We start from the raw sequence: 13,453 nt of genomic DNA on the forward strand, positions 1-13,453 counted from the left end.
AATTATTGGGCCAACATTGGTGGGCTTTGAGGGTTGTACTTTTGTCAGTTCCACTTTTGTTATTTATTTAAAAATTGGTTGGTTGAAATTTGAATATATTTAAAAATGGCAAATACTAAAACCAAAACCACATTCCTTTGTCCCTTTTCCTTACTTAATTCAGAAGTTATTCTCCACATTTTTTACTTCTTGTCTTCTTGTAATCTACTGCCTAAATTTTATTTTATTTTTATTACAAATATGTATAAATTTTGTACATCCAAAAGTGGTTGTTTTCATTTTTTTTTTTGTAAAAAGTAAAATATTGTTTCTTTATAGCTATAAAAAATAATTAATAGACATGCATAACAACTTGAAAACATTGTACAATCAGATAAAGAGAATCAAGGCTACCACAACCTTCTACCTTTTGAGGTTGAGAAACTCAGTCTAGACAATCCTGGTGAACAATTATTTTTAAATCGTATATTTTGAAAATTATTCCTAATAATTTTTGAGTGATTTTATTCAATAATTATAAAAGTATTATCGTATCATTATAGTTTTTTTATTAATTTAAAACCCAAAAGCTTTAAATGTTTGGTTTTTCATGGTTATTTATGAAAATGTTGATTTTATTTACAAAATGTAAGTTCATCAATTTTGCTTAGGACTGAAAATGCTATGATTATTGATGGATGGAAAATGCAAGCATGTTCGAATTTGGTCCTTTAAGCCCAATTGACGTTTGGGCTTTAACGTTCCCGCAGGCCCAATGTTTTCTTTTAATAATTTTTCTAACATAGAAAAGAAGCTTACAATTATTAGTATACATTCCTTTCCTTTTAAGTCTTTTAAAAAATATAACCCGCCAAGTAGGTGGAGAACAATTTTGGAAACAAGAAAACTGATAGATGTATGATGAAAAATACTAAAATTGTCTAACTAATTGACATGCGACGCTTAATATATTTAGTAAACGTTTATATTTGATATCAAACAACATAATAACCGTTTGAAAAAAATATAAAAGGAAGGACAAACTAAGTGCGAACTTGCAATATTTCACTTTAATGAGTTTTTATTTTATTTCGTTAGACAAACCATTAATATTTGATTATATTTATAATTTTTGATATAATTTTAAATAAAAAGATATTTACTAAAATGATTCTAAAGTGTTTTTTTCTAAATATCCATGGACATTTTAAACCGAGAACTTAATATTCTTAGATGTCAATAACTTTGACATTCTCTTACAAAAAGCATCAATATTTCTATAACATCGTAAAAAGTTAATGGAATCTTAAAAGGAATTGGAATCAATTGTAATATAACTAATATACATTATGTTAACTAAATTTAACGTGTTCTCAAGTTAAGCTTAACTCGAGTGGTAATTTTGCAACATTATATTAAATGTTGCACAAATTAGACTTTCTTCATCCATAAAATTGTTATCATTAGATAGATAATGTGTTTTGAAACAAAAACAGTTTTGATTTTTAAAATTTATGGCTGTGGATTAATTTAGAAAAAAGAAAAAGAAAAATGGCGATTCACTCGAACACCTCAGAACTTTGAAGCTCACAAGAATGGCTTCTCTCTTGTCTTCTTCTTCTTCTTCTTCACGGAGTTCCCTCTTCTTCACTACAAACCCTAAATTCCCACTCTTCTCCTCTCTCCCCACTATTTCCCGCCCATCATTTCTCTCCTTCAATCTCTCTCACAAAGAATCTGGAGCTCTCAGATTCCCCTCCCTTCGCCTCACCTCCTCTCTCTCCGATGACCCATCTACCACCGACGAAGACGATACCACTTCTCGCCCGAAGATCACCGATGAGTGGGGCGAAGAAACGGAACCCGAACCTGACTCTACGTTGACGAGACTCTCGGACTTCGATCCGCCGAAGGAAGATGACGAGTGGGGTGGCGATGAAGGAAATGGTAAACCTTCTGTGGTTGAGGAAAAGAGTGAGGAGTATGTGGATAATCGTGATAAGCTTTTGGAGCTTAAGAGATGTTTGGTTGATACGGTTTACGGGACTGAGTTTGGATTTAGGGCTGGGTTGGAGGAAAGAGCTGAAATTTTGGAGATTGTGAACCAATTGGAGGCGGCGAATCCAACTCCGGCGCCGGTAGAGGCCTCTGGACTTTTAGATGGTAACTGGATTCTAGTGTAAGTTCGTTACGGAATTTTAAACTCGTTCTTCATCTATAATCTGATTTCTTGATTTGCGCTTAGTGTATGCATATTCGAAGAGGAATTCTGTATGTCCTTAGCTTCAGATGCGAATATTAAGATTTGAGATTGAGAGAGAGAGAGTGCTTGCTTTCTAATTAATGGAGTTCATTGAAATTTGAATGACTTGTTGAATGTTGCTTCTCAACCCCATGCTTGATTTGTGATGGATTAGGTATACTGCATTCTCCGAGCTGCTGCCACTTCTAGCATTAGGAGCATTGCCGTTGGTGAAAGTGGAGAAGATTACTCAAGAAATTGACTCAAATACGCTTACCATTGTGAACTCCACCACTTTGTCCAGCCCATTTACTACATTTTCTTTCAGTGCATCTGCTGCTTTTGAAGTTCGAAGTCCTTCAAGGATACAGGTGCTTTTATTTTTCACAAAATTTTCTCTCTTTTTCAGAATTATGTATGTTCTTCGCGTGTCTTTAATATCTGTTCTTAATTGCACAGGCATGTTTCTTACCTTGTGTTTCTTCCATTTTTGAAATGAAAAGAAACTAAAAGGTGTTCCCTCTGTATTTTCATCTAAACTTTTGGGTCAATTGGTGGTTCAACAAAGTCCTATAATATTTGTCCCCTATATGAATAATATAACAAATTCACTAAAACATGAGACGGAACCATATTTCATTATGTTCAAAACTAGCAGACATTTTTGAGAGCATACGGGCTAGATTACACGCATCTGTACTAATCTCAAAGGGCAGCCTTTTGACCCTACAACATTTGGAGCTAAGGCAACTTGTAGGACGTTAAATTTTAGGTAGGGGGCTCCCATGAATGGAACCCGTTTACTCTCAAGTCTTTTATTATACCCATGACTGTTATGGACCACTAAGAGAATCCAAGATGGTTATTTCAGAGTGTTATTCTATAAAAGGAATAAGAAATGGAAAATCCTTCTTCCAAAAAACTTAAAGAAGTAAGAGCATTGTCATGCTCCAAGAGCTGTCCTATTGGCTAAGGCCTTTATTCTCTAAGTAACATCTAACCAAAAGTCGTATGTTTGAATTGTAAGCTCAATAAGGAAAACTCTTGATGTCTCTAGACTCTAGGATTTAGGGTGGGTGTGGATTTATAAAAATAGCAATAATTAAAATTCATGTTCAATCTCTTTTTTGCCAGGTTCAAACATTTTTTAACTTTATACAATAAGTATACACTTGCCAAGTCTTACATGGAACTTGAACGTAGAATTTTGATTTCGTGTAAGTTCTTGGGTTGATTATGACCTTGTTCTCCTTGAATTTATGTTCAGGTTCAATTCAAAGAAGGTATTCTGCAACCTCCTGAGATAAAGTCAAGGCTAGATCTTCCAGAAAATATTGATATTTTTGGACAAAAAGTTAACTTATCCCCTGTGCAACAAACTCTTGATCCGGTACAGCAAACCGTAGCAAGTCTATTCCAGGTCATTTCGGGTCAGCCTCCACTCAAGATACCAATTCCAGGTGATCGTAACAAGTCCTGGCTACTTATTACATACCTCGATGAAGATCTTCGAATATCGAGGGGCGATGGCGGTCTTTTTGTTCTTGTTAAAGAAGGGAGCGCCCTACTAGATCAGTGAAAATCAGGTACTTTCTGTCGTCGAGTTTGGCATGTAATTGCTTATATTTTTTAATATCAAGTCATGAAATGCCACTTTCTATTTTGTAGATGAGTATGATACAGAAAATATATTGATCTTGCATCTACATAATTAGTCTTGTATCTTGCTAGTTTCTAATTTGTGAAGGGGAATAAAAAGGAGAGGGATAAATTGAAAATACTGAATAAATGTGTATGTGATCAATGCCTGCATTTGTCTATCTGAGTCTTTATAAATGCCGAACTTTGGTCAAGACTGCCTATGGCCATCGTAGAAAGAAAACCAACTCGATGTTACGATTGCTTGAAAGAAACGGGATTACACAGCTCAGTTCGACACTCCGGGAGGTTCGACTCTCTTCTAAAATGCTAAACAACTTTTCTACTTGGCTGCTGCTGGTCTTCTTCCACTCTATTACATCAAAATATATGATTCTACCCTATTACTATGGTTTCCCTTTTCTTCAATAACGAATTAGGTTAACCATCCTAGGTTGATCAAAATGGTCTAATTCAGGGTCAAAATGTATAACAAAGAGCTTAATCAGGGTTATCTTTTACCATTTGTTTTACGACTAAGTGTAGCGAGGACAAACGGTTTACAAGTCTTGTAAGAATAAACAAGATGTGTGCAACTTAGTCATGATACTAGAAACATATTCTTAATTAGAGAAAATATCATTTTATACCTCTAAACTTTAGTAATTGTATTAATTAATTTTTTAAAAACTAATAAATATATTGAATTAAATTGTAAATTTTTATTAGTGAATCAATTTTGTGCTTTGAATTACATTCACTAATTTTTCATTCTATACCTATTTGATTTTCAATTTTCTTTCCTAATATAACAAAACTTCTAATTAAGTATATATATATGGAAGATAATGTTTAGGATTTTAATTGATCTAACCATAAAGTTAGAATATGCAATGTAAGCAATGTAAGTGTTCGACTAAAACAATGCAATGCAAGTGCTTTTTTAAAAATGAAATTGAAGCGTCTGTATTTATATTTTAAACCAATTGAAACAAGTTGTAGTAATTTTATTTGCATAATTTTAATCGAAGATTCAAATATAATAAACATTTTGAATAAGTAAATATAATAAGCTAAAGGGCTTGAAAACAATTTCATCAAGTTAACAATTTTACATTATTTAATGTTGAACGGTTCCCATGACTTGAAAAGAAAAGAAAAAGCACCTATCAATTTCAAATCTTTAAGAAAAATATTGAATAAAATCAAATTGAACATCTCACAAATTCATATACTATCATGAAATAATAATATTAACAATAAATATTTATAACATATATCAAAATTTTCAAACGAAAACTTTTCGTGACTTTGATAGTTATATATAGAAGTCTATCAATTTTTTATTTTTAATAGAATCCAAAATTTTGCTATAGCTCATAAATATTTTAATTTATTTTGTTGCTTTTAAAAATGTTCCTAAGTATTCCATAAAAGCAATAATTTAAAATTTAAAATTTAATTTATAACCATTTATCCCACAAAATTCAATCAACCATAGTTTAGTCCCGTAGGGATGAACACAATAGATCGAAAAATAGAATTGACTAATCAAAATCGATTAACCTAAAAGCCATAACAAGTAAAAGACAATGAGAGATTTGTTACACTCGTTCACAATAAGTCAGCTTAAACATCTATCAAATTAACTATAGTTGATTCAATGGTGACACTATTAGACTAACGTCCATACTTGATTTAGTTATAGGTTGAAAGGGTAAATAAAAAAGGTGTAAGGATTTTAGGTGAAAAGAGGATGGGAAGAAAATTAAATGAATTCAAAAAGTAGTTGATAGTAAAGACTCCTAACGGAAAAATAATACACGTCGACATTTAAAAAAGACGTGCGAATTTGTCACGAAATTCCCGCCTTTTCTATCGGATTTTGGAATAATTTTCCGGCGAAGGAAAATGCAAACAAAATTAAACTTATAATTTTAAATTTAATCTTTTAATTATTATTGTTATTATTAAATAAAGAGTTATATTAAATTTTGATAAAGAAAAATTAGATTAAGAAAAGGAAAATTTGACTTTTTTTTTAAAAATGTTTTTGGAAGTAATCGGAAAATTTTATTCGATAGAAAACTTCCTCCGTTTTGGATTCTTGTTGTTCTTGTGGAAATTCTTTATTGATCCGATTTTTGGGTGAGTTAGAATATTCACGGGTGATTCGGTCGATCCACCGAACGAGGAGGAAGAACGACGACATTGGTGCACGTTTTGGATCATTTTGGTCTCGATCTCGATCTGATCAAAAAGCTGTTCAGAAAATTCTCAGTTGGTTTTGATCGATTTGTTTTTTGTTTTTTTTTGTTTTGGAGAATATTGATTGGAGTTTTTGTAGGTATTGGTGTTGTTGTTGTTTGTGGAGTGGATTGGGTGAATCCGAAGGGGGGAAAGTATTGAAAAATTTAAGGATTTGATTTTGGATTCTACTGAAGAAGAAGAGCTGGAGGTGATTTGGTAATGGAATGTGGGTTTTGCTTATTTGGGTTTTGGTAGAGATTTGTAATTGGAGATAGATTATTGTTGATTTAGGTTTTACAGTAATTTTGAAGCAATTAGAGCTCTGTTTATTAACATGAGCAACAAACAACCGATTAAGTTAGACGACGAACAAATTGCGGAGTTGAGAGAAATCTTCCGGTCGTTTGATCGGAACAACGACGGGAGTTTGACTCAACTTGAACTCGGATCGCTTTTACGATCACTTGGTTTGAAGCCGAGTCCGGATCAGCTTGAGAGTTTGATAATGAAGGCAGATACGAACAGCAATGGATTAGTTGAATTTTCAGAGTTCGTAGCTTTGGTTGAGCCGGAGCTGGTATCGGCTAAATGCCCTTACACGGAGGAGCAATTAAAGCAGTTGTTTAGAATGTTCGATAGAGATGGGAATGGGTTCATCACTGCGGCCGAGTTGGCTCACTCGATGGCCAAACTCGGCCATGCTCTCACCGCGGAGGAACTCACCGGAATGATCAGGGAAGCCGATACCGATGGCGATGGCAGAATCAATTTTCAAGAGTTCTCTCAGGCAATTACTTCTGCTGCATTTGATAATTCCTGGGCATGATGATTTTTCTGGTAACAATCTTTCTCTCTATCTCTTTCTCACATTATATTGGACAATTTCTGCAGTTTTTCTTTCAATTGAGAATGGTAGGAATTTTAGTTCACATATTGGTTTTGTTTACAATATTGAGATTGTAAAGTCTATGCATATGTTTGCTTTGTGTACTATATCTGTATACATTTGTTCATGTTAGCGAGTTATACATAAGTTAGATTATGCTAAACTAGATTTTTAAAGCCATATCTTTACTTATTAATCATGAACTCTTTACATATTAAATGTATACAACATAAACTTGATAATCAAAATAGAAAATGTAGGGAATATAAACTCAAAAGATTCAAACTTCAGGCTAAAAGTCACTCTCTATTGAAACCCCTTTCTCATCTTGGAAGTGTTCAAGGCTTTGAGTTTGACTTCTAATGAAGCTAATATTGTTGGAGTTGGAAACTTTGAGGTTGTATGTTGTTTAGTATGAAGTGAATAAAACATTGGAGGGATGGAGAGAGAAAGAGAGAATCTCTCAATAAATGTGTCAAATTCAACAGTGAACACAGTTAAAGTTAGTGAAGTTGAGTTATTTAACACCGACTTATGAAGTTGGTGGACCAAACACCTCTAATAATGTCTTGGGTTTAGTAGTATTTTCTTTTTGCTATTGTAAAAGGTTTTTGTTTTGTTGTTGTTTGATTTTTACAATTCTTCTTTAGTTTAGTGTTCATTGTTGTCTTTAGATCACTTTTGTGCACATATCTCTCTCTCTAGTGAATGAAATAAGATGATCATTAAGATTCTCTCGACCAAAGAGTTATGGACAATCTCGGGGAAGATCATCATAGGGTTTCCCATTCTCTCTTTTCCCCCATCACTCCATAGACAAAAGCATGCCCCTTTCAAGCACTACATTTACTCCAATTCGATTATACTATTTGAAACATCGCTATGCACTTATACAATCACAAATATTCATGTTTGTTTTGTTCTTTGTTAAATGATGTTACATGATCATATGTAGATTGAAGGGTTCACCTCTATGATTTGTTAAAGAAAGTATAGGTCTGTCTAGTTATCCCTCTTATCACTAACCTCTGTCGTCATTTACGGATGCATGCTTGACTACATAGATTACTTTTGAAATATATATTGAAACAAAGGTTTATTTGATTAACACAAGTTGAAAAATGTCAACATTGTTGTTATATAAACTTCTTCTGGCAACCATTTGAGCATGAGAAACTAAGGTGTGTGATTGTAAATCGTTTTGCAGTGACTGGAAACAAACAGCAAATGGGGTGTTACCTGGATGGCAAATTATGATATACCAACACAAAGATCTTGTCAAGAAACTGAAAATGGTATTTTTGGGGTTAAGTTTGAATGTCTATTTAGTCTTCAAATCTATACCTATTTTTCTCTGCTTGATAAAGACACGATCGAGTTTAAGTTGTTGGGTTTCAAATTTTGGTTGTTTGCTTATAAAGTTGGAAGTCCAAACCAAAGACTGCTGGGATTTTTGCGAAGTATTTTAATTCCAATTCCAGTTTTGGATATGGTGTGTAGTTTGATGCTTTCGTGTTTTAACTTTTGTCCATCGAGATCTTGTTTAATTTCATTTTTTAGTCAATGAAATAACTTGAATATGATCGCGTAGTTTAAGATTGCGCAAAAGTAATGCTTTTAGTTGATAAATAACTTGAATATCATATCCAATTTAAATAATTTGTATATCTGATATTTATGTTTTATACTTTTTTATATCCATGAGTGAAGCCACTCCCGCACACCTCAACTAATCTCACGAGACAACTCATCATGGTTTCGTTTATGAGATTTATGTTTTATGTTTGGTTTGACTTTCTAACTCGTGAACTCTTCCATTGACAAAAAAATCTTTTTTGGAAATAAGATTAAAAGGAAATTTTGATGGAAAACATGACTTTTGCCCTCATACATTTAAGATTTTGAATTGAATTGGTTACACATTTTCTAAGCTAGAAAAGTATTAAGTTTTAAGCCATTCGAATAGGAATACTCAGAAAAAAAAAAGAATTCAAAGAGAGATTGCCGAGCATTTTAACATAAAAATATAAACCTATAATTGAAAGAAAAAAAAGTAGAAAAGTTCTAAAAGAAATGTAATATTTAAATGTTTCTAAGAGCAAAGGGATAATTACAATCAATACCGATTTTAGAAAGAGACATTTACAAAAATAGCAAAACAATTTAGGATAATAGAATGCATTTAGGATAATAGAATGCATGTCACATAATCATCTAAGTATTTACGATATGCAAAAAAAAAGTACAATAGATTGCTTTTTTCTAAATTTTTTTATGTAAATTTTCTTTTAGAAATAATAATAGAAGTGCATAGCAACATATTAAAAAATTACAAATATAACAAAATCTACCATTATTATTGATAGACTCTTGTGGTCTATCATAATAAACCAATTTTTACAATATAGCCAATCAACTATAGATAAACTCAAACAAATTTTGCTATATTTGTCATTTTTTAAAAACACGGTTACATTTGCAACTGTTACCTATTAAAAATGTGCTATTAAATCCATTGGAAAAACATGGAGATATTGGTAAGAACTAAGAAGAAACTTGGTAAAGAAAAAAGAAGTTGTGCTAAGAACTACTAAACCACATTATAATATTTAATCTAACTAGCTTTGCTAAGAAGGTAACAAACAACCATTTGACACACTAGACAATCTTAGCGAACAAGTCATATGTTACCATCATAAAAGTCGATGGTTTGATTTGCTACTGAGCTTTGAAACAGTAAAGAAAAAGAAAAAGGAACTGCCAAAAAAAGTAAACTCATGCTTTCTTCTTTTTGGATTTGAGCATCACAGTTCCTACAAAAATGCCTAATAAGCATAGAAGTACCACACCAGCAAATACAGGTATCAATATAGCGTATTCCTGTGGTAAGAAATAGTTGTGGATGAAGTGATCACTATCTACAAATGGCTGCCATTAAACAAAACAAAATACATTTGGTTATGTTATATTACCGAACAACCCAAAATCTTAAAGCAACTAATGAGTTACGGTCAATTCAATTATATCAATACTTAACACTCTCACTCCACCTTGTGAATTTGGACCACCTTGTGAATTTGGAAATTTGTAGAATACTCACTTTGTTCATCATTACATTACCAAGAGGAAATTGTTACGTTCAAACTATTTATAAAATATAGTAAAAACTTAAATAGACTATATAGAGTTTAATAGATTTTGCTATATTTTGTAAATAGTTTCAATATTTTGCTACTTTTGAAAATATCCCTTACAAGAATTCAAAAATAGGATGATGGTAGAATAGGTATGGTAGTGTTGGAATTACACTCTCAAACTTACAATTGTAAAAGTTGAGCTTTCAAACTTATATAAGTAATAAAATTGTATACTCAAACTTACATAATTGTAGAACTGTAACAACTGTATAATGGTATAAGCTGAAGGGTTCAATTTTTATTATATGAAGTCCAATTTTAACGCTATAAGTTTGAGGGCTCAACTTTTACAATTGAAAGTTCGATGATATAATTGTAACTATCACCGTATTAAAAAGTGATTTTTGCAATTTGTCTAAAGATATGTTTAATTATACGAATACTTTTTCTCTAATAGATAATATTAATCAATCAGAAATATAATCAGCTTTTCAAAAAGAAAAATCATGAATATGATCAAGTTCACTAAATGGAATCACACTTGGGTTGAGCATCTATAGACATGGAAGAAGAACTTACCAGGATAACAACCCAGAAAGTATAGTAAGTGAATATAGACAAGCTCGTTAGCGATAACAAAAATCCAACCGTCTTGTCTGCTAACTCCATTTTGAGGCTATTATTTCCTGTGAATAACATAAAAATCATTTCGATATTTAGTTCAACACTCTTAAAGATGCTTTAAGTTACTTCTCGACCAAAGCACATTAAATTACTTCTCAACGTATAATTTTAGCATGTTAGAACTTAGAAAGACACTCCAAAGTTCCAAACCTAGTCTTAATTTAGAGAATACCATGCACCTGTTAGGAATCTCTCTCTAACAACAACCAGCAATGACGCTAAACAACACAAAAGTATTCATAATGGTAGGAAAACGAACTATTACAAGCAACGAAACTGTAAGAAACTACCCAAAAAGCAAACAAACTTCTTCAACTATTTCGAGAGAACTGGGAACCTCGCTTTTAGACCCCCGAGTGTGTTTCAGTACCATACGAGGGCTAAAAAGGGGAATGTTAATGTATGAGGACCACAGTAAGTGAGGAGTAACTGAGAGTTTAAATAGTTTGTTAAGAGAAGAGAGGTGGTGGGGAGGGGGAGTAGTGGGGAGTAGTGGGGAGACCATCTAGAGAGTGAGAGGTTGAGGAGGAGACGATCTCCTGTGATCGTGCTCTTAGTTGATGTAGAGATTGTATCGAGGGAATGAGTTTGTACTGCTCATTCTCGTAAATAAGATTCGATACCTTTCACTCACCAACCCGAAGCCTTAGCCACACAATTCAGAGAAACACCGACACTACTCTAGCCATACAACAACTACCTGCTTTCATCTCCTTACTCGTGTCAGATTACCCTCCATTCCCTTTCTGCCCCTCCTACTATAGGTTAAGGGTAAGTTGGGCAGCTGAAGAATCACCCATTTTTGTAGATGATTAATCTTGTCAAATCATTCAAGTGAATACATTATCTCACTCATATAAACTAGATTGTTGAATGAATAATCATAATTCATTTTGATTCTGTGCATGGATGCTAATAGAGCTATCCCTTTTAGTAAATATATATTGCGGGATTGTTATGACCTTCAAAGAAAGATAACGATTTATGGTCAACATAATCCGTAATGATATTATAGATCTATGTGCATCCTGGTGCTAATAGACTGTATATGTAAATAATCAACCAGAAATCCACCTCCATTAACATCACTCAACTTCTTTGTTTTCCACCTTTTTTTTTCATTTAGGAGAATAGGAATGGACATGGTCGGCCTAGGATTCATGTTACCCCTGTGCATCGTTACATTTTTCTCAATTAAAGTGGGGTTTTCAATCAAAATGTTCATTATTGTATGAACTAAGAGGAGCACCAGGTGAACAATTCAGAACCATACGTTCGGATTAGATTATCATTGATTCTTACAGTTCCATTCCCAAGTGTATTGAAAGAAATACACCGCAACGATTTTTATGTTTTAGACATGAAGAGGGCTTTGATTTTTGTAAATATGAAAAATTCTATAACTGAAAGAGCAAAATGAAGGAACTACTGCCTTCGAAAGGGGATATTGCAAAGAAGAAGGCAAATTTAAAACCTTAAAAGGTAGAAGAGGCGGAAGTGGAACCTATTAAAAAAAGGTTAGAACTGAGGGGCAATGTAGCAACAGTCCTTTTGGAACTGTCAAGTTAGTATTCAGGAAGACTTCAAAACGTAAGAAATATAAAGAGACTGCTTCAAAATTTGATATTGGAATTTCGAAGTAGAACTATAAACTTAAGGTTAGGTTAGAATATTAGGTTTTGGTCACCATTTCGTAAACTTGTTCGTGATTACAAAGTTCTTGTCAATTCCACTTGTGTGTTCCTTCATTTCGTTATATACTCTTTATGAATGTTTCCAAAATAATAAAGGACCTGGTCTTTCAAAAATGTTTTTGCTTTTGAAATTTGGTTAAGAATTTAAATATTTTCATAAGAATAACGAAAATCATTGCAAAGAAATAGCAAGAAAACAGGACCAATGCTGAAAAAACAAAAAACCAAATGACTATCAAATCTAGCCAAAATAATAAAGGAAAAGTATCCAACAGTCAATACCATCTTTGTCTCAAAGACAAGCACAGATTCTAGAACCAGAAATGCATATAGCGTAAGTACAATGACATGAAGCAATCCAACCTCAAACAATCTTCATACCATTACCTGAACATTGTAGTATTTTTTCCCCTGAATTTATTTTCCAACAAATGGTTTGTACTTTATCCTCACATTATTGTAGTTTTCACGAATATGATAGCTAATGTTCAATTCTTCTTAAGCAGCCAATATCGATCAAGCTAATCACAATACCATCTCATAAATTCGAATAAATTACTATACATACAGAACAATAATTATAGAGCTCATATTTCAATGGAATCAAAAAAATCGCGCAATAAAAATCACAACCAAGATCAAAGACTGTCGAAACTTTTGCACGGTTACCGATAGCTTGGTGTAGAGTCCATACCTGATTGGTCGTCGCCGGAACTCTGAAAGATTGGTGGAACGAACAATTTACGAAAATCAAAGCTGAAAACGTTGGAAGGATTTAGGAATGAGGCAAAATTCTGGGAAGGTTTTTCCGAAGAATGGTCCAACTTGGAATTCTAAATTTGATTTTTAACCCATGTGAGAAAAATAAAGATTTTTGGACTTAGACCTTCAAAATCACGCTTCTGTCCTTGTTATTTTATCTTATTGTTCTAATTTTAATGGA

General features: G+C 32.7%; 3 protein-coding genes across 3 annotated transcripts; 2 read left to right on the top strand and 1 right to left on the bottom strand.

Moving 5' to 3' along the window:
* The first annotated feature begins 1,492 nt into the window (after window positions 1-1,492).
* On the top strand, window positions 1,493-4,041 carry LOC101208171 (plastoglobulin-1, chloroplastic). Its single transcript, XM_004148703.3, has 3 exons — window positions 1,493-2,158; window positions 2,397-2,592; window positions 3,489-4,041. The coding sequence occupies exons 1-3, from the start codon at window positions 1,575-1,577 to the stop codon at window positions 3,798-3,800; spliced, it is 1,092 nt and encodes a 363-aa protein (XP_004148751.1). The 5' UTR covers window positions 1,493-1,574; the 3' UTR covers window positions 3,801-4,041.
* A 1,889-nt stretch (window positions 4,042-5,930) lies between these two features.
* On the top strand, window positions 5,931-8,603 carry LOC101211614 (probable calcium-binding protein CML18). The gene is made up of 2 exons (XM_004148717.3): window positions 5,931-6,946; window positions 8,203-8,603. Exon 1 carries the CDS (start codon window positions 6,444-6,446, stop codon window positions 6,933-6,935), a length of 492 nt encoding a protein of 163 aa, XP_004148765.1. The 5' UTR covers window positions 5,931-6,443; the 3' UTR covers window positions 6,936-6,946; window positions 8,203-8,603.
* A 948-nt stretch (window positions 8,604-9,551) lies between these two features.
* On the bottom strand, window positions 9,552-13,360 carry LOC101208659 (dolichol-phosphate mannose synthase subunit 2). Its single transcript, XM_004148705.3, has 3 exons — window positions 13,205-13,360; window positions 10,712-10,818; window positions 9,552-9,923 (listed from the first exon to the last, which is right to left on the bottom strand). Exons 2-3 carry the CDS (start codon window positions 10,799-10,801, stop codon window positions 9,771-9,773), a joined length of 243 nt encoding a protein of 80 aa, XP_004148753.1. The 5' UTR covers window positions 10,802-10,818; window positions 13,205-13,360; the 3' UTR covers window positions 9,552-9,770.
* Window positions 13,361-13,453: the final 93 nt, after the last annotated feature.

This window comes from Cucumis sativus, chromosome 3, assembly GCF_000004075.3.
Source record: "Cucumis sativus cultivar 9930 chromosome 3, Cucumber_9930_V3, whole genome shotgun sequence".
In the NCBI taxonomy this organism is placed as follows: Eukaryota; Viridiplantae; Streptophyta; class Magnoliopsida; order Cucurbitales; family Cucurbitaceae; genus Cucumis; species Cucumis sativus.